Source organism: Trichoplusia ni, chromosome 15 (genome assembly GCF_003590095.1).
Source record: "Trichoplusia ni isolate ovarian cell line Hi5 chromosome 15, tn1, whole genome shotgun sequence".
Lineage (NCBI taxonomy): Eukaryota > Metazoa > Arthropoda > Insecta > Lepidoptera > Noctuidae > Trichoplusia > Trichoplusia ni.
In genome coordinates this window covers 2,370,089-2,396,349 of record NC_039492.1, presented here as the reverse complement: position 1 = coordinate 2,396,349, position 26,261 = coordinate 2,370,089, and the positions used below count along the sequence as shown (strand labels likewise).

The 26,261-nt window shown below is 34.1% G+C and overlaps 2 protein-coding genes across 4 annotated transcripts in view; both read right to left on the bottom strand.

Moving 5' to 3' along the window:
- Positions 1 to 468: 468 nt before the first annotated feature.
- LOC113501324 (caspase-like) lies at positions 469 to 5,566 on the bottom strand. Its single transcript, XM_026882446.1, has 6 exons — positions 5,446 to 5,566; positions 4,340 to 4,468; positions 2,871 to 3,010; positions 1,940 to 2,112; positions 1,278 to 1,389; positions 469 to 757 (listed from the first exon to the last, which is right to left on the bottom strand). Exons 1-6 carry the CDS (start codon positions 5,499 to 5,501, stop codon positions 522 to 524), a joined length of 846 nt encoding a protein of 281 aa, XP_026738247.1. The 5' UTR covers positions 5,502 to 5,566; the 3' UTR covers positions 469 to 521.
- A 5,053-nt stretch (positions 5,567 to 10,619) lies between these two features.
- The window catches only part of LOC113501540 (RNA pseudouridylate synthase domain-containing protein 2-like), a 388,829-nt gene continuing 373,187 nt past the window's right edge, over positions 10,620 to 26,261 (bottom strand). For 2 of the 3 annotated variants that reach the window (XM_026882724.1, XM_026882726.1), the window contains 10 exons: positions 25,735 to 25,957; positions 24,605 to 24,692; positions 19,655 to 19,763; positions 19,321 to 19,432; positions 18,200 to 18,396; positions 17,605 to 17,802; positions 17,170 to 17,268; positions 16,688 to 16,812; positions 15,412 to 15,618; positions 10,620 to 14,626 (listed from right to left, as the gene is read on the bottom strand). In XM_026882724.1, the coding sequence (XP_026738525.1) occupies positions 14,552 to 14,626; positions 15,412 to 15,618; positions 16,688 to 16,812; positions 17,170 to 17,268; positions 17,605 to 17,802; positions 18,200 to 18,396; positions 19,321 to 19,432; positions 19,655 to 19,763; positions 24,605 to 24,692; positions 25,735 to 25,957 (1,433 nt within the window). In that variant the 3' untranslated portion in view covers positions 10,620 to 14,551. Of the gene's footprint in view, positions 14,627 to 15,411; positions 15,619 to 16,687; positions 16,813 to 17,169; positions 17,269 to 17,604; positions 17,803 to 18,199; positions 18,397 to 19,320; positions 19,433 to 19,654; positions 19,764 to 21,051; positions 21,140 to 24,604; positions 24,693 to 25,734; positions 25,958 to 26,261 lie in introns of all 3 variants that reach the window. The other variant, XM_026882725.1, reaches the window with a different exon arrangement.

Here is a 26,261-nt window from a genome sequence, read left to right as displayed (position 1 = left end):
AATGGATCCTCTGATTAGTATTAAAAACCGATTTAATGGCCAAGTCATTTCTGGGTATTTTAAAAGCCTTTTTGTTGGATAATGTGATTGGATTCTTTATTAATATGAGGATTACTTTAATAAATTGGAATGTATTCTGGTGGTATGAAATGTATCTTGCTTTTTGATATGATGGATAATGGTTTGTATGTCAATGGTTTTTTTGGAGTTCTTAGTATCAATATCTATAATCTTAATATGGTTTAATGGACTTAAATTTGGTCTTTTATTAGTTTATCGGTAGGATTTTAGAATTATCAATCTGATAGGCTAAAGCTTAGTTGCCTTTCACTTAAATTCTTTCATAAGATGTGATGAGTGTAAACAGATGCTTTATAAAATAATTTGTTAAGTTATTGCAACCAAACACCTAATCAATAAAAGCGTGGTAAAAAGATACGAAGAACAACGATTACAACTAAAAAACAATTTGAAATGAATATAACTTTAATAAACAAAAATCAACACATATTACAGCACAGTCATTGGGATTCAGCTGAAAATTTCAACAGCTTTGTCAAAGTAAATCTAGTTTCTGGCATCTGTTTCTTGTTGTGAGTCTTGGCGTCTCTTGTGTAAGTGACCCTTTCGTAGGCGACCTTCCTGTTGACTAATGTGATCATGTGGAGAAGGTCAAGGTCCTCGTAGTTCTCGCTGATGACCTGGCACAACGCTTGGATCATCCACGATCCGTTGATGTCTCGGTAGGAAAGGTAGTCTAAGGAAAATGAATACAAAAAATGGGTCAAACAGATAGTTAAAAAAAACATAAGACGTGTATTTTCGCCTTTATCTAAAAAGTAAAAATAAGCAAAGACGATCTGCTTTAAAAGTTAGGAGAGAGAGCTAGTTTAGACAAAAGAGAGACATCACGCATAAATTCCATTCACTGTTATTTGGTCAATTTATGTTTGCGATCAGATAACCGTGTGTGAGTTGTCCCAGGATATATAAAAATAAATAAATAAGGAAAAGTTGTTAAAAGTTCACGTCATTTTTCAAAAAGCTACAGACATATGGAAAACCTTTTAGCGAAGCAAAATTGTAATGTTTTTTTTCCATGTACTCGTACATATATTACTTACATATGTATGTAATTATGTTAACAGAGACATCCAATTACCGTCGTCAGACGATTCCAAGTATACCGTCCCGAAATCAGTTACAATGAAAACAAGACACAACTTCTCTATTCTTGTGACATCATTCCATTCTATTGAATCTGGACTAGTTCATACCTTCAACAGTAGAACAGAGCAGAAGGAAGTCGGCATGTGAAGGTACAGTCATGACATTCTCGCTGTCTAATTGTACAGTCATCCCATCGTCGGCGTTGGCACCTCTGCAAGCCTGAAACCAATAGTTCCTTTATGCAATACAATACGAAACATTGTATTATTCAAAGATCGGTTGTTATGAAGATCGGTTACTATAAATTAGAAATTTTAAAATCGGATTATTTTTAGAGTATATATATAATATAAATCTTCTCTCCGTTTTTGTTACATATTTAATTACAGCTCTCCCATATTAATAATAGCATGATGATTTTACTCAATAAATGGGCTAGAAAGGGCAATCTAGCACTGTATTTTTTTTTTAAATTGGTAGTATCTTTGTTAGCGTGTTCAATCAAAAAACTTCAGCTTTTTAATATTATTAAAAGGTTTTGTCGGAAAAGTAAATTTCTGAAATTAAAAAACCCTCTGATCAAAATTGCTCTCAATGCATTAAAATATCTATGGATCTTTGATTAATAACAATAAAAGCTTTGAAATAATGTTTTTTTTTGACCACTAGCTTCTAAAATAGGTGTTATTACGTCATTGCAGTTTTTTGTAATAGTTTTCCTCATCGACTATCTTACGAACGAGACAAAATCTCTTATCTTAAATCTTACCTGAACGAAAAACAACTTAGGCTTGTTGACGAGACTCGGTTGTTTCTCGAAGATGTTCATGACGTCACTGAGCAGGTAGGGTCTGTCTGCCGCGTGCAGCTCGCCTCCCTTGTCTCCGTGAGTGAGGATCGCGACGCAGATGCACGATGTCTTCGAGTGGTCCTGTGTGGCGACTGGGAAAATAAACCTTCCTTAGAACATGGCATGTTCGTAGATCGCATTTAAATTCAGCCCGCTGGGCAAAAGTCACCACATAATGGGAGACAATTTACCACGTAAGCTGGTTCTATGTGATCCAGAATAGAGAATTGTCTAAGGTTTTCGGGTCGCTTTTGCACCAACAATGGGATACAATGGGCTAGGTAAACAAGCAATGCCAGAGTCGCGCAGAGTATGCGCGAGCGATCCCGTGACTCTAGCTATAGCAGTAGACGGGGCCCGGGGTGTTTTTAGTCGGTGAAAGTCCGACATATGCCCTCGACGTGGGTTGAAGACCCACGTGTGTTTCACCCCGGAAAAAAAGGTAAACAAGCAATAGAGTATTTGAGTAAGTCTAATAATCTGTATGTTGTATGATTTCCATAAAAATATTGAAAATCAATTTTTCTTTTCATACTTGTTCAAAAGTAAGTAAGCTAAAAATAATTTAAGTTTCGTAGTGAGAGGGCTAAAAACATCACTTGCTAGTAAAAAGCGTATTGGTAAGTGACGTCACACGATATTTTAAATCAACGTATGCCTTTCATTTTTTTGTTTACAAGGAAAAAAGTACGAGTGCAATATTTCTTGGTCAGTCTGACGTACTAAATAGTTATTTTGTCAAATACACTGTTATTTCGTGGTGGCTTTGCATTTATGAATAGATTTGTATGCACGTCGTAGTAGCCTTGTGTATCGTCTCTTTATGATTGTGAAAGCATTGAATACTCACTGGCTGTAAGGTTCTTGATAATGTCCTCATAGACCAAGTTTCTGAATACATTGGAGGTATCGAATCCGAAATGTTTGAAAACCTCCGTCAAGCTCTTCACATCGTTGTCTGTACCATTTCTAGTGCTTGGCTTCCGGAATCTGTAAAACATCAATATTACGCATTTCATTTGAGGAATAATTCTGATTTCTGGTTGTAATCCATTTTTTTTTTATATGCATGTCACCATTAGCTCCTGAGTCAGAGTTATCCAACTAACACGGCTGAGTGAATCGTTGTTAAATAAATAATTCTCTCTGACGAAATATTTGAATAATTATTAATTTATAGAATAAATTACAAATGTTGAATATATTTTCCTATTTCTCCCAAACTACGAGTATAATAACTAACTGCTGCAGTCAGCAAAAAACGGTTAACATAATCACGTTTCAAAATAACTACGCGATCTAATACCATGCTCCTGTTGAGCAATTAATAAAAGCTTGACACCTAACATTGACAGAGCATTTCTTTCAGTCGTTTTATTGCTGCATTTTACGTCAGAATGACGTCACGTGGGCCTTGGTGTAACAAGGTTCCTATACCTCAGTAAAATATAAGTGTAGTAATAGTCAAAATATACTGAAAAATTCCTAGCTGACTCCGGAAAATACTGAATCATTGTAAACTGTATTATGTAGCTTATTCAAATTCAGTTCTTTTAAAACGACTCTCAAATTAACTTCTTTAATCCTGCCACATGTACAAAGACACCCAGACTCAGGACAAGAATTCTTGAACCACGCAAATGCTTAGTAAAAATGCTTATCCCACGCGGGTATCAAACCCGTAACATGTCGCCTCAACCAATCGGCTAAACGTGGAGTAAAATCCACCGTATAACCAACAGACAGCTCATATCAGGTATCTGATATCTGTCAGCACATCAGACTTAAAAATCTTACATAGGACACACATTATTCTATATTCGATTTCGAATTAGTTTGGTTAAGCCCTTGGGAGGCCTAAGCAAAATCCAGTACCCCATTACGTCTGAAGTGAATTGTCAGAATTGTTTCAAAGTATTCAACTGAGTATTAATCGTGTACGGGCTGTATAGTCTTTAAAAACCTGTTTCTTTGTCTTCCGAACTTGTTAATTGATCTTTTATTTGTTTTATGAATGTATTGTAATTAGTGTGGTTCACTATTAGTTGTTTTTCTGTTATGTTTATTAATATTATTTTTTTTTGTTAATCATTTATGTATTTATTTAATTTATATGGAACTAGGTGACATCCGTCACTCAACACCAAGGCTCAGTTGAAAATCAGCGCAGGCCCTAGTTGCCTGGCATTAATGCTGAACTGTGGCTTTTTTTTGGTGCAGCAGCAGGGTACACTTTTTTTGGTAAATGTAATGCTTAATTTTTATGCTGTACCAATTAAAACTTTTTCATTCTTTCTTTTACCCTGAACAAAAACTTACCTAAAATATCTAGTGCTCTGGAACTCGTGATGGTTTAGTATGACGAGGTACTTGTCACCACTCATGTCATAGTATAGAGAATCCTTGTTGAACTTGGGTCCTTCATCACCGGGCACATCGAATGGATTACTGGAAAAAAAGACTTAATTGTTAAACTATTATTTATTTATTTATTCAGTTATTACAGGTACAGTTTATACTTATGACATAGTACAGTGTCTCACAAAACAAAAGTATATAAAAACTTAAATTATACACATAATTATATAAACCTAACAAGGTTTTACTTAATATTAATTTTATAAAGGAGTGTTATTATGGCAGAGTATTTATTAATTATTTTTTTTAATTTAGACTTAAATTTATTTTTATTTTGTTCATCTCTGATGTCCGCGGGTAAACTGTTGAGGATATATGGAATACGTTTTCTTAGTGTCCTGACATTGGTAACTCTCGGATAACAAATTTACCCGAGGTCATCGCTAGTTTAAACACGTTTTAATGTGGGTGAAAATTTAAGGCATTAAAATATGGTGAAGTGTTTTTCAATTTGTCAAAATAGCAGTTGTGACTCAAGGCTAAGCAAATTCTCAAAATGGCCTCTTATATAAACAAAAACAGATGGCTATTGTTTTTCTCACCAAGATATGGATATCAAATCAAATTCAAAATGAAGTTTAGTGTAACTTTCTAGATTACGTTGGACAATGATACAGGCAGAATTACATCACATTTTGCTGTTCTTTGTTCATATACCTAAGACTTATTTACGTTTTAATATGTATTTTTGCAAACAGATTATTATAATTTCATTTTGACTTAAAGTTTTATATGGAATTCATGTTGCTCCGAGATGTTTGAATTTTCAATTTATTCAACAAAACTAAACTTTTTTTCAAAATCACATTTGAAAATAACGGGCATGCAAGTCTCTCTTGTATACCTTATATATTTTGTAAACTAGGACCTACAATGATAAACAACAAAGCATCTCAGGCAAACAATTGACAGTCTCTACCTCTCTCAGTCTCTACGAAAACTTGATGGATAAGTACCTAGTAATAGAATTAGTTTTAGAATGTCTTAAACTTCAATTGATAACTTACCTCGAATTTGAAGGGTTTGCACCAAAGGCTTTGCCATCAGGTGAGGTTTCCTCCATTATGAAACCAAACTATAACACAATATAATATTGATGCAATATATTGTTGTATGTTGTGCGTCAAAATATCGACTGATTGAAATAACCGGCTGATAACATGACGGTAACTCGGTGATAAGATAACTGGTATCTATGCATTTGAGTGCGAATTTGGTGTTTATTTTTACTTTTTTTAGTTTTGGGGCTTACCCCGTTTTCGTTTGAATGATTATTTTTAATGAAACATATTTATCTGTGCTTTGATAACGAAAAAAAAAGTATTTTTCTCGATAGTTTTTGTGCTTTGATTTGTATTTTTATGTTTTGCATTTCATGTCTTTTTAAAAATGTATCAACTTGCTTAATTATTTTGGAAAACTTGTATTTCTTTTAAATGTACCCCAAACTTTAGGCATTATTTTCCAAAGAATAATTTATCTTTTTACTTTTGTCATGAGTTCCTCATTAATTCCCTTCAACGATCTCCCCGAAGAATTGCAGACCTCATCATTTTCACCAAGGTGTAATTACCATCTTGCCGTCTTATGCACACCATCCGGTGCCGGGCCGGCTCATTTACCGGCTGATCCGGACGTCCGGCGCAACCGCTTCATTGACCCCACACCAAAAACCGTAAGACCGGGGTAAATTATTCGGCAGTAATTATTCTAGAAACATAGCTTGTGTTGTTTCTAATAATTAACGATGCTTGAAGATGATTATCAAGAGTTTTATAAATGTAGCTACTGGCACAGACGATTCTCCATAACATGGTGTAGTCGCGAATAGAAAGCATTAAATACAAGCTGACTGCGCGAACTTAGTACCACTTAACAGTCGATGATAACAATACAGATAAAAATTAAAGATATAGATGATGAGAGACAGAGACGTAAGGTTGGATCCAACTGCACACGGTGAACATCTTTCATTTAAATCGGTTGAGTAGTTTATGGGTCTATCGCGGACAAACAACGTCACGCATCATTTGAATATATGAAGATATACGACATTGATTTTAGACAAGTGACGAGAATGTGATTTAAAATCTCGTGTGACGTCACTCACCGATACGATTTTGACTAGCAAGTGAACTTAAGCATAGTAGTGGGGGCTAATAACAATTTTATCATACTTTTTATTTATCTATGTGATAAAATTAATTCAGTATTACAGACTAAACAAGTTAAAATTATTAGATTTATTTAAACACCCTATTGCTGAAAATAACTTCAAAGCAATTAATAAGTACTTCATACGAAATGTTCTCAGAATTTCCATATAGGCAATGAAAAGCTAATCACAACGATTTTGAACATATTCGTGGAAAGCAAGTGAGTCTTAATTACTATTAGTGAATAGTTCGCTCGTTAATCACATCCTTCGTTTAGGATTCCTGTTAACTTGGTTATATTGTAGGCGATACATTTTAGGATAAGCCTATTATCGCTAGGGAATTTGGGACGTGTTAGCTAAAGAGGTATATTGGTAGAATAAATTATAATATTTTGGAGCTTCAAATTCATAATTATTGTTTTTTTTTTCGGTTGACTAAAAAAAAACAACAATTTAATATTATAAGTTGTACAATATTTTCACATTCTTTTTTCAGGTCGTAACCTTCCCGGTTCTTCAGCCGCGCGACTATAGTCACTAGTTCTGTAATGTACGTTTTAAAAATATATAAAAACATTTTGATTTTTATTTTGACTACGCTCGTGGCTGAGCTTCAACTGCACATGCTGATCGATAAAGTCCTCCTCAAGAACTTGATAAGGTCGGTCCGGGAACGGGTGACTATCTATGTCATAACGAGTTCCTCGGGACAGTCGTCTGACCCAGGGTAATCGCGTTTCACAGGTACTTTGGATGAGGAGGTCAAATAAGCAGTCTCTCCTTCTTAAACTCTGGTAGTTAACTGCAGCTTGTTAGACTGGAAGCCGACCCCAACAGAGCAAGGATGTGATGTTTGATTTAACTACTTAAAAGGTGTTATAAAGAAACACAAGGAATATTCCCTAATTCTTATACATTTGTGAGTATAGTTAGTTCATTTTCCATGTTCACATTACATAAACAAACTGTTCTGATCGTACTATGACGTGTTAAGATCTTGTTGCGATATCAAATTCCAAGACATGTCGGAGTTAAGTATATTTCTGTAGGGTTGCCGAAAATAATTTTGGTTACAATTTTTTTTAGTTTTTCAGATTATAATGTTGAAGAATACTTGAAATAATAATAATACTTACCTGTGATTGTCTTATGGTAGGATTAATCTTTAGTATATATTGCTATTGGAGAGGCCTATGCCCAACAGTGGACTGCTATAGGCTGAGATGATGATGATGATGATGATGATATATCGCTTGCTCTATTTATTATTTAAGGTTTGCTTTTTTCTTAAGAAATTTACAGCGACAGTAGATTAGAAAAAAGAAACATAGACACAGTGTGTAAACAAATACTGAACATTGTCGAAACCGTAGTTTTAGAATTGGTTTTAAATGAATCGTAATTTATACACATTATAGTGATGCTGATCAATACTCCCATTATGGAAACGAAAATAGAATTTGCTCAGTAGTGGAAAGTTATCGGACTTTTATTGTTAAAGCAACTGAAACTGCCTGGGGTGTTTTAAGACAGCGACAGGCCGACATATCCCCTACCCGTCGGCGTTGAATGACGTCATCAGCGTTTTACCCCAGAAAACAAGGCTAGGACAGATGTTATAAGTAATAGCATCAGGTTCAATATAAGTACGCAGGCAGTAAAATATATTTTTCTATGTTTTTCTGTAAACCCATTCTTTAAACCCTATACGTAAATGACGAAACTGAGAAAAAACTAAGAAAACTCACATTAAACGTAACACGCATACCTACCGTATTTCATTTGTTTATCTTTTCCTACAAAAACTTTGTGCCAACCCTATATGCAAGAAAAAATAAAAACATGCATAGTAACTGTGGCGTCATCCATCACGACACTTCCTTGGTCTGGTCACGCAACCCTTATTACAACCCTTCACTTGTACAGCCAGCAAAAAAAGCAAAAGTCCGAAATAAAAATGTCCAACATAAAAATTGAGCATACCTTTTACTAGAGTCAGGTATCAGGTATTTTTTCGAACAACACAATTGTTTTAATTGTGATTGGGTATTTGTAAATCTGTGCTCGCTTTTGTTGCTGACGGTACAATTTTTACGGCCATTCATTAATCCCGCCGTTTCATTCCTTTTAAACAAATTGCGACGCCATTTTCATTTGTTTTAGATTTTTTTTAACAAGGGTTGACGTGTAATGTGTCTCATTGTACTTACAAAAAAAATGACGTTCATTTTCTTGTAATTTTTGTGCAAAATTAATTTGTGAGGTTTCGTTAAAAAAATTCATGAGGCGGTAGGCACCAACATCCTAGCATATTTTTTAGTTAATGAATAAGAATGTAACTTAATGAATATAGTTTATTAAATAAATATTACTAGCCTTTAATAACATATATTATATTAATTCACAACTATTTTTTTTACCAACTTTACGGGATCTTTATTCGTAATCTTCGGAATGTTTTCTTTTCTTTCTAACAAACTACTAATTTAATTTAAATCCAAGTCTCTATAAAATTGTGAAATTCTTTATTTCTCAAACATACACTAAACTCACTAGATTTTACATTGATGACATTGATAATTAGATGTTATGGCTATAACATCTAATTTTAAAAGTTCAGTATCTCAATTAAAGTTAGCAATTTTCAATCAACTACTACCTTAAACTCTTTGGAATACTTACCAAATTGACCCCCACTCTTTGCCCCCTCTTGACAACAGTCTGACAAAGGAGATCATGTGCTTGTACAGTATCAAGTGGGTTTCTAAAGTTGTGTATATAGTGGTGGAGGGCGAAAGACGGAAATGCCTTCGAATTTAAAACTTCTTGATTTAACATAAAGTTTTGCTAGTTTATAAGTAGTTACTGGTTTTTCGCAGGAAGTGCGATGTGGCAAGTTGAAATATTTTAACCAAAAAGTTTTATTAAAAAGTCTTTCAAATTATGGGTAAGTGGAGAGTCGAATTTAGTCTACTCCAGCGTTAAAAAAAATACATGTATAAGTGATAATAATAACTACTTCCAGAATAAATGATTTCATTTCAATAACTAAGTATGGGTTTGAACCTAGATAATCAATTTTCTGCAATCTTTCAAGTAGTCCGGGCACTTTTATTTACAATGTGTATCTACTTTAAAGGTGGTAGCTAAATAAAATGATGAAGTTCATGCCTAGATACAGGTTATTGCCTAGTTCGGATGCGGTGGTTTGGTATTGGGACCGCTTATTGTTATTGTGTGTTAACTTTTATTTCATTGGAATAAATATGAATAATGTACAAACGTTAAAGTTAAAAATGTTAGTAACTCTTTCACTCAAACACCACTAAATAGATTTAGATGAAATTTGGTAAGCAGATAGTTTATAACCTGAGTTTTTATTCCGATTTTAAGTTTCTTCTTTGTAAAATCATTTTTGAGCCGCTGGCAACAGCCAGTAAATAAAAAAAATTGCCGTCATTACTGTACTACTAGTATTAAAACTCAAGTCCTTACAAGTATCTTTTCAGACATCTTTTGTTTCAGCTCCGACCTATAGGTTCTCAACATTGGAGTGTATCTGAAGATCTAATTGATACTTGATACCGGACGAGTATCAAGTAGTGTTGAGTGTACTCGTGCGAGCGATCCGACACTTTTGGGATATTCGATGTCGGTCCTATGTAGGTACTTATGTTGGACCTGGTGTTGGAATTCATTTTGGAAAGTAGTTGATTCATTATGGTTTTGGATTTAGAAGTAGAAGCTTTGAAGTTTTTGGGCTATTTTTTTTTTGTGAATATATTATTTATGAATATTTTTATTTTTATATTTTTTGTTCTATGTAAAATTGCTCGCATGTTTTTTTGCTATGTTTAGGTACCCACTTTCATCAATATTCGAATAGTGCTGAAACTTTAAGTAAGTATACTTATACTTATGATGCTCGAGACGGTTTCTAAGGCAATAATATACATATAGACTAATGTCTGTTTATTAGACTTGACCAGGCCAAAAGGTGTGACGGTAAAAAATAAAACGTCATTTTCAATGATGATTTTTATTCTAATTAAATTTAAGTGGAAACATGAATTCTTATAACACGAATCTAAAGAAGGAAACACTATTATATTCTTAATTATGAAATACTTATTAAATTAACAAATTGTCTTTCATTTTGTCATCGTTCAAATTATAATACAACGCATAATGAAACGAGAGCCATTGTTTATGGCACGACGTTACTATACCCACAATGACAACACTAATTAATTAGTAAAAAAAAAACAGAAGAAAAAACAATTATTAAAAAATAAATTATGCAAAATATAATCACAAACATTGATATTTTTGCAAAATTGTGCCTAACACGAGCTGTTTGAACCGAGTCGAGGACAACAGTACAATGTATTCTAAATTTGAATAAATTAAAATAATTCAATTAACTAGGTTTATTTAAATTGGATGAATATTTTCTGCCAAATTTAAAAATAAGATTTTTAAGTTCGTATCCTGTGTTGCCCTCTCTCAGTATTTTACAAAACAAGCTCATTAGTGCCAAATGTAACACTACTTATGTTAAAAGTGTAACAATTATATGTAACTGTAATTAAAAACATTTTACTTTTCATTTTACATTTATCTTTATTTTTTTACCATTATTTTGAGAAGGCACATGAAATTTTTCTTATAAATAAATGAATCGACAGCGCGACGAACAAAAGAGGTTGTAACCTAGATCACTGAAAAGCGAAGTTAAATTAAATTTTTATTTCAAGATAGGGTTGCGACTGAAAAGTCGCACGTGTGTACAATTGTTTAAAGAAAATCGCAACTCGTCGCCAGCCTTACATCAAGCTCAATATCGTTCTGTAATTCACTAAAGTGTAACAGATTATATATTATAAACGGGTCTTACGTACTATATAAAAATACAACAATATACTTTCGGGGAAAATATATTTGACATGTTGATTGTGGTCATAAAACCTGTACTAAAAAGGGTAATTTCCGGTTTTTTATAAATAAATGATTAGACAAGATCAAATAGAATACATTTTTTTCTTGAAAAATGGAATTAATAAAAAGTGGTACTTTTTCTTGCAATCAACAAGTCAAACAAATTTTGGTAGGTGGTTCCTAGGTGATATGCCACAGACAATATTTTATTTTGTACATACTACCGTATTTTACATGTCTATATTATATAAAAATTAAAACACATATATTTGGATTATTGAACTAAAATAGAGGTATTTTGTTTGACTGTATATTTTTTTTATACTTTTTCTTGCAAACATGAAATCTCTTATATTTATTCAATCAATGGTTTTGTTCCCAAAACAGATAATGATTTGCCAGCATGATAAAGCTAGAACGGAGCACAGATTAACAGTCAGCCTATGTACAGTAGCTGATAGCAATAACAGTGAAATTGCCATGATATAGAACAATGGAAGATAAAAACAAGTAGAAAAGGTCTTATTAACACTAAACTTAGTGAAAAATCATGTATTTATTCGGGAATAGTTTGGGTAAGGTTTTCAGAAAGTAGGTGGGCCTATCCCTGTCAGAACAATCAAGAAAAAAAATACATTAACTGTCATGTATTGTAACTCAGTGTGACCAAGCCTTAAAATGTACATTTAATACTAATAAATTTCTTCTAATTCATTATAAGTCAATGTAACAGGGCTTCATTTATTGTAACTAGAACTAACACACGGTTAAGCCATTAATTCCATGATCATTAGCAATTTCGTAACACATAACAAAAACAATGTATATCGCTCGCTATTTCTACGCTAGAAGTAAGAAAAATAGTTTTTTTTTTAATTTGAACTAATTTACGAAAGCTCGTGAGAGTATATTAGGGCTATTTTCTATGCGATGCTTTTTAATTCTACGAATATTCATCCCAAAAAATCTATTATAGTGCAATAACGACATTCAACATTAAAATATCGAAGAAAGAATAAGTATCGCATAAAAAACGGCGTTTCACAAGAAAATGTCTTTTACATATTTAATACTACAATACACTAATAAATATTCAAACGATCATACACGTTCCCGCGTTTAACTTTTAAAACCAAAACAATCCAATTGAAGTGACAGATCAATTATTAGAATTGAACTGACAAGAAAACTGTACTTTTTCTTGCTTCACGAGTCTTATGTCAACTGTCTTTCCATTTTCTTGCCAGTTCATAATTCGAATTCAAGATTTAAGAAGAACCTCAAAACTAATTACTTTAAAAAGATTAAAAACCAAAACTGTATGCCCTTTACTTAATACTACACACTCGAAAACCTAAAAAGAGAAAAAAAAACAATTGAATTTTACATGTCTTTAGAATCTGCTGCTTTGAACTGACTGAATGCCACAACTGTCTTTATTGTCAGTCATGTATAACATAAAAAATCGTTTTCAACGCTGTCTTTTTCTGATGGTTGATAATAATTAAATTATTGATACATTAAATGCATATCACAACTGGCCTTTATCGTCAGTAATGAACTTCAAAATCCTTGATGTATGTAAAGTACAAAATTTTACTGTTTAATCTCCAAATATTTTAAAATACTACGTCAAAATTATGGAAGCCAAAATGGCGGCGTTTCTAAACAACCGCCTACAAAAATGCGTATTAATTTTTAATTTACCTATGCATTTATCGTAAACGTACGCATCTAATATTAGAGATAGCTTTTCTATTAAACAGTGGTCCTATTTTTCCTCCTTTTTCAAGATAATAAGAAAATATAGCAGTGGTCCAAGATTCGATTGAAATAAAATATTTCAACCCTCCCAAAGGTTATTTTAAAAACGACTCAAATTATACGTTTACATCAAAGATGCATCTTTAAAATGACTCCATGTTGTCACAGATGACTAAAATACATTTTGCCAAAAGTGACTAAAATACATTTTGTCAAAAATGACTAAAACACCAGTCACAAATAAAATCACTTTTGGCGGGTCATTAAGTGTCTAAATTCCGTAAGATTTAGAAGAGCTATCCCATAAGTGTTCGTTCATTTCAAAATGATTATCATTTTAATATAATTCATTTATGATTGTGGTACTGACCCTGCCTCGTTTAAGCAATATTACTATTTTAATGGTACATATTACAAATTGTTACATTCCCTTACGATAACTACGTCACTAACAAGCTTGACCATTCTTTAGGCCGATAGGAACTGAACAGACAAAATGATATAATATTTAACAAAATGAAACAAAAATATCGCCACGGATACGATATGTGCTCTAAAGTAGACTAAATTCAAAGATTTTTTTAGAACAGCGATTTTAACTTTGATAAAATAATTGTATACTTAGACTAATTCTCACTTATGTTAATTACATAATTTACTTTAGAGCACTGCGAAACAGCCAAGTCGTTTACGCCTCGCGATTTGGTATGCCTTCTAAGAAATATGAATTAACTGTGTGATGAAAAATCGGGTTAAAAATTTGCTATATCAACAATTGGTTTCAATATTTCAGTAATTAACAAATTAACAGAATTTTAACAATAATTGTAGAACAAGAACAAACGTTTATTTGTGCAACATTAAACACAATAACATATTCAACAATTGGAAAAGCCAATTAAGTTTTGTAAATAGGTATACATTTAATTAATCAACTTGGATTTTTTTATTTTAAATAAAGTATTCTTTGTGATCCAATATATTATAGATACCATAACCAAATATATTTGGGGTGTTCAATATCCTTAAAATTGCGATCGTGAGTAAAAACTGAACTCCTTTTGAAGTGACGTTTTGAAGATGATTAGCCAAAAATGGTTTGTTAACAAAAGTCATAAATCGCAATAGTATCTTAAAGTGAATCTTCAAATAATTCGATAGTTACTTAAAATTTTGAATGCTGGTTGAAATCAATGTGTTTCTGAAGACAGGTAGGTTGCGAGGCGCTTCTTCAATGGTGCCAATTCCTGTGACTATGAGTTTTCTGGTTCTTCCCAGTCGATGCTTGCCCATTGTGGCAGCTCCGTCTCGTATTCCCATCCGGGGCCCTGATGGCAAGAAAAGAATTAAATAAAATATCATTAAATCTCTCAGCCTCTCTTTTGAAGTTTTGAAGGTTGTTGCAGTTGTGGAAAAGATATGCCACTATAAACCTTGTAGAGCTTTATCCCTTTCTTACTTTAAGAGCTCCAGATATTATTATGTAAACCAGTATCACATCAACTAAATATCCTAAATTTTATTTCTCTTGAAGTAAAAAAAAACAAAAGGTTTGTTTTTGATAAGATTATTCAGTTAGTGAACAGATTTATTTCCTTTTTAAAATGAGGGGACCAGGGCAATAGGGCTTAGGAAGACGTACTCTGTTTAACATGAGAAGAAATGTAAATTTCGAGCCAAAAGCAAGAATTACCAAAGAAGGATTAAGAAGCCTTGTAACTGCAATGGCCAAATTAAATTTATTTTTTCCTGAATTCAACTTTTCAAAAAAAGTTATAAATGGTAAGATTAAAACCTTATGATTGCTTCTCTACCTATAATCTCCTAAGATTTTTTACTAAAAGTACGAAGGGTCCTATTTATGCCATACCTAATAAAAAAAAACGATCAATTATTACATTATTTATTTTGTAGGGAGTAAGCAACGCGATGAAGGGAAGAGACCTGTTCCCAGCAGTTGGAGGGAGACAGGTTAGTATTATTAAAATACTATAAACGTGGTACACAGATAGTTTATTACCAAGATTAACGCATAGGATAGTTTTTTATCCCGATTTTATGTTTCCGTGGGATCATTTTTGATTTTCAACAGCTGGAAAAAAAAATATCTCACCTTGTATTTCCAAGCATGTAGGTACATAACCAGGTCCCTGGGCCTGGGGTCCCTGTAGCGCACGCGGCACTCGTAGCAGTGCGGGTCTGACGTCAGAGGCTCCCCGAGGCTGGCCGAGCAGCTGCCGGACCCGCTCGGCGTCACGCTCGCCGAGGCAGTCGCTGCTGGTGTGCAGCCAGTCTGCGTGGCTACTGTCACCTTCTCTGACTGTTGATATGATAAAGATTATAGAATCTATAAAATTGAAGAAGGTACTGAAAGCATCTGTATTAGGGTGTATCATATATGTATTGTTTTTTTTTGTCCAGTAGTAGAATACATTTAATGAAAATATCGGTGATTTTCATTAGGTATGGTAATATGAACGACACAAGTTTCGCATATAAATGTTGTGCATATAATGGTCGGATGTTATTCTAGATAAAAACTACTAATATTGACATTTAACATACTTATAGCTCTGATCTCAGATTTCGCAATACAGAAATGTAGCTTATTCAATAAAATACAAAAGTCCGGATGCATTTTATCAATTTTGTTCCAGAAACAAACACACAATACTAAACTGAATTAACAGACCAGCATCCAAGCATCCGGACTACAGAAGTTCAGATAAATTCACTTTGTTTCAGACACTGATGTATCTCGGTATTAAGTTAGACTGACTAAACCCATTTAGGATCAGAACAATTAGGATTTTGGCTGATGTTCACGCGTTTCGGACATTAACTTGTTAAAGGAAGACTAATTCTGTAAAGGGATCTTGTTTATTTTGGGACGTTGGGATGTACTCAATTATTTTACAGGTACTCGGTTTTTGTGACAAGGTTGATTATAAATGGGAATATTTTTGTGTAAATTTGCAATTTTCGAGAAGTTTTAGGTGGTCGAAATGGTATGGACATATGATTTATGAAAGCTTGTTATGTCTGATAACCTGACAAGAGGGAGTAACAGATACTCAGTAGAAGGTTGCTATGGTAAGATGCTCACATACACAAAGCTTGAGAACATAAGAAGAACATTATAAATAGGAGAAATAATAGAAAATAAATACTTATAATACGTCTAAGTTAAAGGGCAAAAAAAAATGGTTGCTCTATTAAACTGGTTGATATGTTGCACTCAAGGACAGACTTTATTCTATCTGTGTCGGTGTTTTAACTCAAACACCAGTTTGGGTAATAGCGTCTCGTCAAAGTATTCGAAATTTTGTCTAAACGACTTCCATTTGGTGTCTTTCTTTTCCCTGAATATATTAAGTTTGTTTTCTTACCTTAGCGTCGTTGGAGTCCTCGTTCAGCACCGGCGAGGCGATGGGCGAGGGTGCGAGAGTGCACGGCACCGGCGAGCGCATGTCCACGGGAGCCTCCGCCCCGCTTGACGGACTTGGGAGGGTCGCTGGTAGAAATAAACAAATGTTAGGATAAGTAGCTATGGTAGATAGGAATCGAACTATTTGAAGAAGTAAAATGGCATTGACTGCAAGATTATAACTTGTTTCATGAGTCATTGCAATGTAGTTCTTAGAAATTGTAAAACGTCCATGATAGTTTATTTTCCACGAAGATAAATCTTTGGCTGACAGGATGTTCTTTGCAAATGAACTTATTATATGATGATCAAGCTTCACTCCTCAATAGGAGAAGCGGTATTTATCTAGCCGTGATATATAGTCCGGTATTACCAAAAAAAGGAACATTTCTTTCCGTATTGGTGATACATTGAGCTTAAGAAATCCATCTGCACTATACTTACGGGTCATAATAGATGATGGGGTAACACCAGGAGCTGGTGACTCCAGTCTCGGTGAAGATTCCCTCGAAGCTGGTCCCGTGTCACAGTCGTCTTCTCCAACTTTGGAAAAGATTTTCATAAATATACGAGAAGGTTGGGCCTTTCAAGACTTGTGGCCCTGGACATTAATACACATACATTCAAAACCGGAATTTTAATAACAATTTCAAATTTACTAATTCAAGAAAATTTAAAAATATACAGATTCAATTTGATGTTCAATAGAGTAACTTTATTTAATTATAAAATACTTGAAATGCTTTGTGTGATCTAGAACCTAAGATATACTGGACAAAACAGCTGATCCTAGAATTTGCAGCAACAAACTAAAATTGCAGTCACACAATTCAGACTCGAGAGGGATTAGAGACAAAAGTCGAATATTTGTCTTCCTACCTTTATCATCTGGCACCGGCTTGGAGAACAACAGATCATCATCAGCGGCGTCAACCCCGAGCCAGTTCTCAGCATTATGTATGGCGATGAGGTCTCTGACCAGTTGCTCGTCCGTCTTCCCGCCCGTGTCCCCCCCTTTACCTCGGAGAGGTCCAAACACTGGGTGGTTGTATAGAGGATCGTTTACAACAGGGTAACCTGCGGAAAGAAGTCTAATGTTAAATTTATCTTGGTGTGTTTAGAATAGGATCGAAAAGTAAAGAATACTGAACTCTTTGCTTTTTTATTTTTAGGTTATCAGCTGCGGTATTGTTTTAATAATCCATATCAAATTTAAAAACGGAAAAAATAGGACCAAGTTGAACCTTAACTAGTTGCTGATTTATAAGGAAATCCAACATTTAACGATACGAATACATCAAATTACAAAGCGCTTGACAAAGGTTTTCTTATATTTTATATTTTTCTCCTTTACATATTTACGAATTCCAATGATAGGTATCATTTAACCAACATGTGTTACTATTACGAAATATCCTATTAAGAATGTGACATTTTCCAACTTCAGTCAAAACCACTTAACACCAGCACTCACCCAAGTACTGCAGGTGCACTCTGATCTGGTGCATCCTCCCTGTCTTCGGCTTGCACAGCACCACGCTTGTGTTGCTGTTGGTGTTGAAACCCAGTCGCTTGAACACCGTCGAGCAGTCCTTGCCCTTCGGAGACACTTTGCAGACTCCGATCTTGTAACTGACCACCTCTATTGGCTCTTGGCATTCTATTTCGTCGCTGGAATTCAGGGATCAGGTTAGCATGGTCGAAACTCGAAATATATAAACAGTGAGCATTAAAATACTTGTCTGATTAATTAAGGGGATGTAGTGCCGACCAAAATGATTAAAAACTTGTGACTAAAAAAAATCCGTGATAAATTTAATCACGTATAAAATATATCGCACAGAGTACCTATGGCAGCACTGAAAACGAATAAATCATAAAAAAACTATGTAACTACTTTGAGTTTTGTAACGCACGGCTTTTTTTTCAAAAATCATGGCAATAAAGGTTTGCATTTAAACCTTTATTGTTGTTAAAAAAAACGTTCTCCGTTTAAGCCTACTCACATTAAAAATATACGGAGGCATTAAATTCTTAACCAAGATATTGACGTTCATTTTATCTTCACTATAGTCACAGTAACTAAGCAAGTGCTCTTTCAAAGATCAATAAACATTATGATTGCCTTTTCTATTGGAGTCTATCATAATTCCATAGTTATTAAATAAAAATATACCTAAGACCGTAGTAATAAGGTCTGGTTTCCTAGAACATGAATAATTGGATGCATCATCAATAGCAGACTTTTCAAGTATTATAAGTTTAATATTTTAAAAGCATCAACACTTGCCATCACTTCAATTAACTTGACAAAGAAATGCAAAATATTTTTCTTTCACCAGTAGGAGAGAACTTATTTATGCATTTCAAACTTCTTGTTATCGTTTTTCTTATTTCGAACCTTTTGAATAAAAAAAAAAACGAGGAATTCTATCGAAAATAAAGAAAATGACTAGTGCTAAAATAATTAGACACGACATATCGAAAATAATGACTACACTTTCACAAGAAAGATCTAACCAAATATCAAAAACCATAATTTCAGTTTTAAAGAAAATTAAAACCTAATGACCTATATGATGAGGAGCAACTTACTCAGGGAACATCCCATCCACCCTGCAGACATACTCCTTCTGTACTTGTCTGTTCCTGATCTGGTGTTCCATTTGCCGCGCCTTCTTTGGACTCCTTCCGAATAGCAGAAGACCTAAAAGACATCGTTACGTAAATATATTTTTTAAATAACACAAATATTGAGTATTTTGATACATAAAGACGAGTCTACACTATTACATAAACATAAAAAAGTAAAGAATAAATAAACTGCAGCCGTAAATACAAGAGAAAATCTTAATTAAAATGAAAGACAGTAATTTTAAAGGCATTTTACAGCCATGGAGGAAGATTAAACAGTTAAAAGCAATCTCACCTGACGTCAGCCTGTCCAGCCTGTGAATGGTCCTCAAGTTTTTCAAGTTGTACTCTTTTGCGAGAATAAAAACGACTGTGTTGTGCCGGTATCTTCCGCATGGATGCACCTAGCGGAATATTTTTCATTAAATTGGATACAATTTCGAGATTAAAAACCTTTTTTCATTTACCAAACTTTTTTTTCAACAGATATTATGAAGGTGGAAATTCTGTTTCTTTTGCAATTGAATTTGATATTGGATACAAAAATGACGATGAAAATTTTAGAAACAATATTGATAGTCTGATATTTACTGAAAGCTTTTTAATATAAGACGAAGATAAAAGTTATAAAAAATAAAGCTACAATGATAAAGCGAGCTAGATGAAAACATTTACAAATGCTACAGATGATTGGCATACATCTATAGAATATTACCTCGTCCACGCAGTAAGTAGAACTACAACAAATAGTAACCACACCAACTGTCATATTTCCATGCAAATACAACGGAAACATTTGTATAAAGCAATCATACAAAAGGAAAGCGAGTAACGAGTTAAAAAATACACGAAAGAGTTTTGAGAAACTGAATTGCATTTTTTTTCAAAGCAACTACTAAGCTTTTGCCTTTGAAGACACAGTAATTAACTTAGTTCGTATGTCTGTTTTACAAATATTTTTAAAAGAATTGAGTTTCCTAAAATATACTGTGGAAATAGCCAAGGTTGCTCTATACCTGGAATAAAGTTTTGCTACAAAACCTTTATTGAATCGACGTAAGCTTTTGCAACTCAATTTACCAAAACGTCAGAGTAAAATTTTCGGAAAGAGTTATGTTTGAACAACAATAATTGGATTGGTTAAATATTTTGAATAACGCGGTACCCGCTTGGGAAAAATGGGCAGTGTACGGAACTCGAAATCCATAAGTTAGGGAACCACTTTCAAGTGGGATTTTCGACGAGACCGCAGTTTTTCAGCTTTGTTTGTATTATGTTTCAAACTTTTGTGCAGATCACAATCTTTAGTCAGACTCTGACAGCGTACTTTATTCGGACCGAAAAAATTAACCCAGCGGATTTGTGCGCCAGCTTTGCGATTTATTTTCTTTCTCATTGTACTTTTGACGGGCTTTTTTTACGTTCGGTCCTTTTTGTTAGAAAAAAAATAAAATCTTCCATTGTGGGGAACCGTGACGTTCCAAAAAATATGCGGGAGTATTTAATTGCCAACGATTTGCTACGAAACTTTTTTTGTATTCATCAACAGAAATTTTAAATTAAGAATCTTCATTGTACAGGTTTTTAATAGTCGCAATAGATTCAGATTTCAAGGAATCTAGTTGAATCCGCTTTGTAGTTGACGCTAATCAGAGCCTGACGATGACAAAACGGTCCCAACGCATGACTCACCGGCAGCGAGCAAGGCTTGTCGAGCACGAGAAGCTCTTCATCCACGTGTATGATGCGCAAGGGACTAGCGAGCACTGGAGTCTCGTGCCTGGCCCACCACGGACAACATTGATTCATTACGGACTTTCTATAGTCTTATGATGTTGCAACTCTTTGAGAACAACTGTATTACACCAGTCGGCCTTTTTACTTAAACACAAATTTTCGGATAGGTAAGGGAATTTGGAATATGGGAAAACCAAACAATAGATATATTTATAAAACTCTATATACAAATCCGATCCTATTCGTCTGCTATGAATTTAATAAAGCAGAAAAAAACTGTTTCATAAATAAACTTCGAGAGTACAAGATTTATAAGGCCGTTAAGGCATAATACAATGTTGTACAATAGACAATCTTTTGGACCATAGAGTCCAGTTCAAAGGTCAGAAAAGTAATTTAGGTGATGAACTATCTAGCGTTCAAGTAAAATACAAAACATGAGCAAATAAAGCAGATATAAATAAAAAGAATCTAAAAGCCAAAATTTGATACGAAGCCATTATAATCTAAGGAGGTAAGAGGGACATTAAAGGTACAAAGACAAGATGATTTTAATGGCTTGTTTTAATATGTACGGAGGGTGGCATTAACATGAATAATACTCAAAGTGCATTACAACATCATAGACGATATAAATTCTTAATACATTGGGCACACAGCATTATATAGGGTCCTACTTTTGTATGCATGACATTTTGCAGAAATTATCCTGTTGATTAAGGCGGTAATGAACACATTAATACATATAATATTAACGATGTCGACCAACGTGAATATTTGAAGAATTATCTAAATTCTCTCGGCCTGGAATGTCGTTTGAAGTTCCTTAATGTTGCAAACTAGAATGTTTTATAATGTTATGAACTGTTGCGGTATATTTTATAAAGAGCGTATAGAATACCTCAAGTTGACAACTGAAAAATTTTTCATAAATACGAATAGAAATCAAAATGAAATTAATCATTCAATATGGGTGACCAACTAGGATGTAAGAAGATATACTCGTGTTTAACACCCAATGGTCGCCCAAAATATTGCATTTTCTTGGCATTTTGTATCCAGTGATTATTACTACAGTTGTCAACCAAGATAGTCACAATAAGCCCGATAAAATATGTACTCTAACTAATAGGACCATATATAAAGAAATGTATGGCTGTGTAAGTTATTCACAAGTATCTATGAACACTAATCCCGTTCGATTTGTTTTTGGGATTACATCTACCAGAAGCTAAACAAAATAGGGTTTATATCTAACCTTTGTGTAAAAGTTAAAACGGCATAAAACTTGTATGTACGCAAATTAAAATTGAGTATGTGTAGTAATACTTTTATGTACAGTCAAACTAGATGTAATTTTATACATGAATAGTATTTTTGTAAGAATTTGTAAATTAAAAGAGATTATTGTTAAAAGTTAAAAGAAGCAGATAGGTAAAGAGAAGAAAGATGGAATTAAAATCAGTGCATTAGTGAAAGTGCCTGGAAGAAAAAACCAAAAGAAAAAATATGCCCAAATTCTCATAACATAAAATTTTTGCCCCAAATGAGGTCTCAGGGAAATGTGGGTTGAATTCGGTGGTAATAAATTCGAAATTTTACTTTCAACCGTTCAGTTTAGGGATCCAGCATGGAGCGGCGAAATCAATCACCATGAGGGGAAACGGTCGATCATTGGACCCTTTTACATTCGAACTGAAGATATATTTCTTTTCTACGGCATCCGCCTAACAATTACACTGGCATAATCTATATTGATTCTTTAAGTTTCGAATTTATGGCTTACGATTGAGTTTGGACGCGAGATCATTCGTAAGCGTCCCTAAATGCTTTATAAATGGTGTTAATTAAAAAGTTTTCGGATCTCCGTTGGTTTTTGATTTTGGTCTCTTTGATGATTCAGAAAATGAAAGGATTTTGGTAAATTTGTTCGGTGAGAGCGAACTTTTTGGTTTTGAAATGTCATTTAAAATCTCAACGACACTTAGCTTAATAAATACTTCTACAATTTCCAAAACACGTTCCTATCACGAATGTATCCGGTAAACAAGGCAAAAAATTTAATTCGATTTTTCATTACCCCAATGTTTGGCAAGCAAACAGAACCTACAATGCAATATCCTCCACGAATTTTCCACTTTGCTGAAACAGTACGTGAGATGAGACCTAAACGCGAGCATGTGTTAAGTCTAGATATGTATACAGCTTATTGTATTGGTGTAACAAGAGGCTTAATGAGCAACGAAATACGCCGGCTGGAGTAATTGGCTGCCATTGTTGTTCCATTTTGGTAAGCGCGTTGGCCCACGTTAAAGGATAAAAGGGGTTCTGTATGTGTGACGCCGAGTTTTGAGGTTAAGTATAATTTTGGATAATTGTTGCTGATTAGTCTTGTTGTGTTCTAAATATATTTTGGGAGAGTAAAACTGTTTAATAATTTTTGCCATTTGAATCAGGGAAAGTCGAAAATGACTTAATGAATTTAAGACGATATTTCGTGTAAAATAAACAGATTCTTAATAAAAAAGTCCGTTGTCATTTTAAATGATACAGATAAATTAAAAGCAAAACATCTCTTTAAAGATAACAAAGAATTAAATTGCAAAAACAGACGATATTGAATGCTTTTTCAACTAAATTTTTACTCATTAAGAATTGCATAGGGTCCGGTGTCATGAGTAATTGAAATCACATGTAAGGTAGTAAAAACCAGAAACCAATTTCGAAGTCAATACAAAAGTGACATTAATGGGCCGCTGACGTCATTGGCCGAAAGGTTAAGACTTCAAAAGACTTCTGAGTTAACATAGCTCCTCATGAATCGCTCACTGAATGCCGCATAAATTACTAAAACATATTTTCCTACACAAAGGCTTCATCAAAGCAGAGATTATTTATTCAATACCTTCAACTAAAAATAAGCACGTTTTCTAAAGGCCGATGTTCAAGTTGAGTGAGTGCCGAGAAAAAATCCAGTTTGCCTTCGGTTTCCTACTTTGCATGTAAATTCCTACACTTTCTACATTCCTGTTTTATTCCGTAAAAGCCGATATGAAAGTGCTTCATAATATTAGGTGTCCTCCATCATATAACGTTGCAGAGTATTTCTTGCAAAAGGGACCGCTTTATGTTTAACGCAAAGGACTTTGTGTGAGCTGGCTTTTAGAGCAGAGAAACGGATTTCGGAGAAAGCCTATAACATGATAGTTGTACTAAAATCGAGGGACCGACTAAATTAAATTCTGGACGGTTTTGATATTAAATGCTATGCTCTTTGTCTCATGTTTTGCGAGTCCACAAATCCGTAAAATTCAATATTTAGATCAGATGACGAAGAGAAAAATTTTGGCTCTAAATTTTGGAAATCAAGTTCGGTGTAAGTGGAGGAAGCTAAGTTAGTGCAGAGCTAGAATCTAAATTAGCACAACATGCAACACATAGGGTGACATACAAGTATCTTATGTATGATAAGCGTACACATTACATGGCTGTCTCATTTGCCACTTACGGGGATAGAGGCCGGTTTGTTGACAACCACAATGTCCTCGTCGATATGTACGAGGGTGATCGGTTGGCTGGTGACCGGTACTTCGTGCCTGCAACGATACACACGTCAGGCTTACGGCTTCTGAGCTACGGACTCGGAGCAAAACCCCAAAACAACCACAAAAATGTCCCAAAATTCTGTTGAAGACTTCTGACGAACTTTCTCCAAGTAGGTTTAATATATTTGTCTTCGGTTAGATTATTAGCCACATTTGGAGCTTACAAATTAATGTTACACCCTCCAGTTATGTCGAGAGAGTGGTGTGGGTTAATGACAATATTTTAATAAACGATTTTGAAGTCAACTTCAAAATTAACACGACGCCATCTTGTCGTCGTAACGTGGGATTATATTTGCTCAGAGTCCGCTTTAATATCGGTTCTCGTGACGTATGAAATAAAGATTAGACGAGAACAATACATTAGATGAACATGCGTGAGCAAAATTGTATAATGCATGAAGGATCATGTTCTCAATAAGACACTGTGTTGGAAGCTAACATTTATAAGTAAGTACAAGTGATGAAAATTGTGTCTCTTTTGGAATACGGCCAATATGCACCCGCATGCTCATTCTGTGCTCAAGATATCGTTATTGAAGATTATGGCCCATATCAATAAAACGTTCTCATGTTCCAAAATTTTAGTACTTTAGAAGAACCTCCCATATTTTAGGAGAATTTGATGGCAAATGTATCATACATTCCTTTAGAACTTTTTTTTTTCGAGGACGGAACTTGAGAACGATTTATGAATGGAATCCAATATTCGTGTTACAGTGTACTAAATACAAATTAGACCTGAAATACAAACAAGCTTCGACGCACGTCACATTATCATAAACTGTATTTATAGTTAGAATATATATATGTTATAGTATGTAAGGATACTTAGTAAATAAACATATAAGGCGAGAAAACAAAAGTTAATATTTACAATACCGATATCAAAGTAACATTTGATTTTGTATTGTGTTGAAGAGATGTAGATGTGTTTAATGTTCTGGGTATAGTGTTGATCGAGGACTAAGGTGCTGTAGCTACCTTAAGCAGACTACTAATACCGTCGGAACAAAACTTAATGATAGTTTACCTATGGACAACGTTTGCGAGTAGATCGTTGTGTTTAAGTCTGTAGTCGGGATCAACTCTTTCGTAGTTGACGGTGAGTGTGCCAGCCCTGATGCATCTCTCGTATTCTGCTGCGGGATGCGCCCTGAACTCTCTGGCGAAGACGTCGAGGATCTTCTCTCCGACCCACCGGCCTTTGGTGAATGTTGTGAACGTGAAGTAATAGGGGTAGACTTTCCTGAGACCTGGAATTTGGATGGCATTTAGTATTTTATAGGTACTTTCGTTACATTGAACCAAATTCCAAAAATATAACTCGCGACCACACCGCTCATGATTTTAGACTTCGGTTGAGTCCGATACTAGTGAGTAAACCTTTGTATCATTGAGTAAACCATTGTGGTGGTATGGCAAATATGACGATAATCGCAATGCAAATATTTTAATATACGGAATACTGCAAAGCTGCTCTCCTTTTATACCTACAGAAAGCAATAAGTTGCTGCAAACATAAGTAAACTTCTTGATATTCCGCAAGGTAATGTCAAT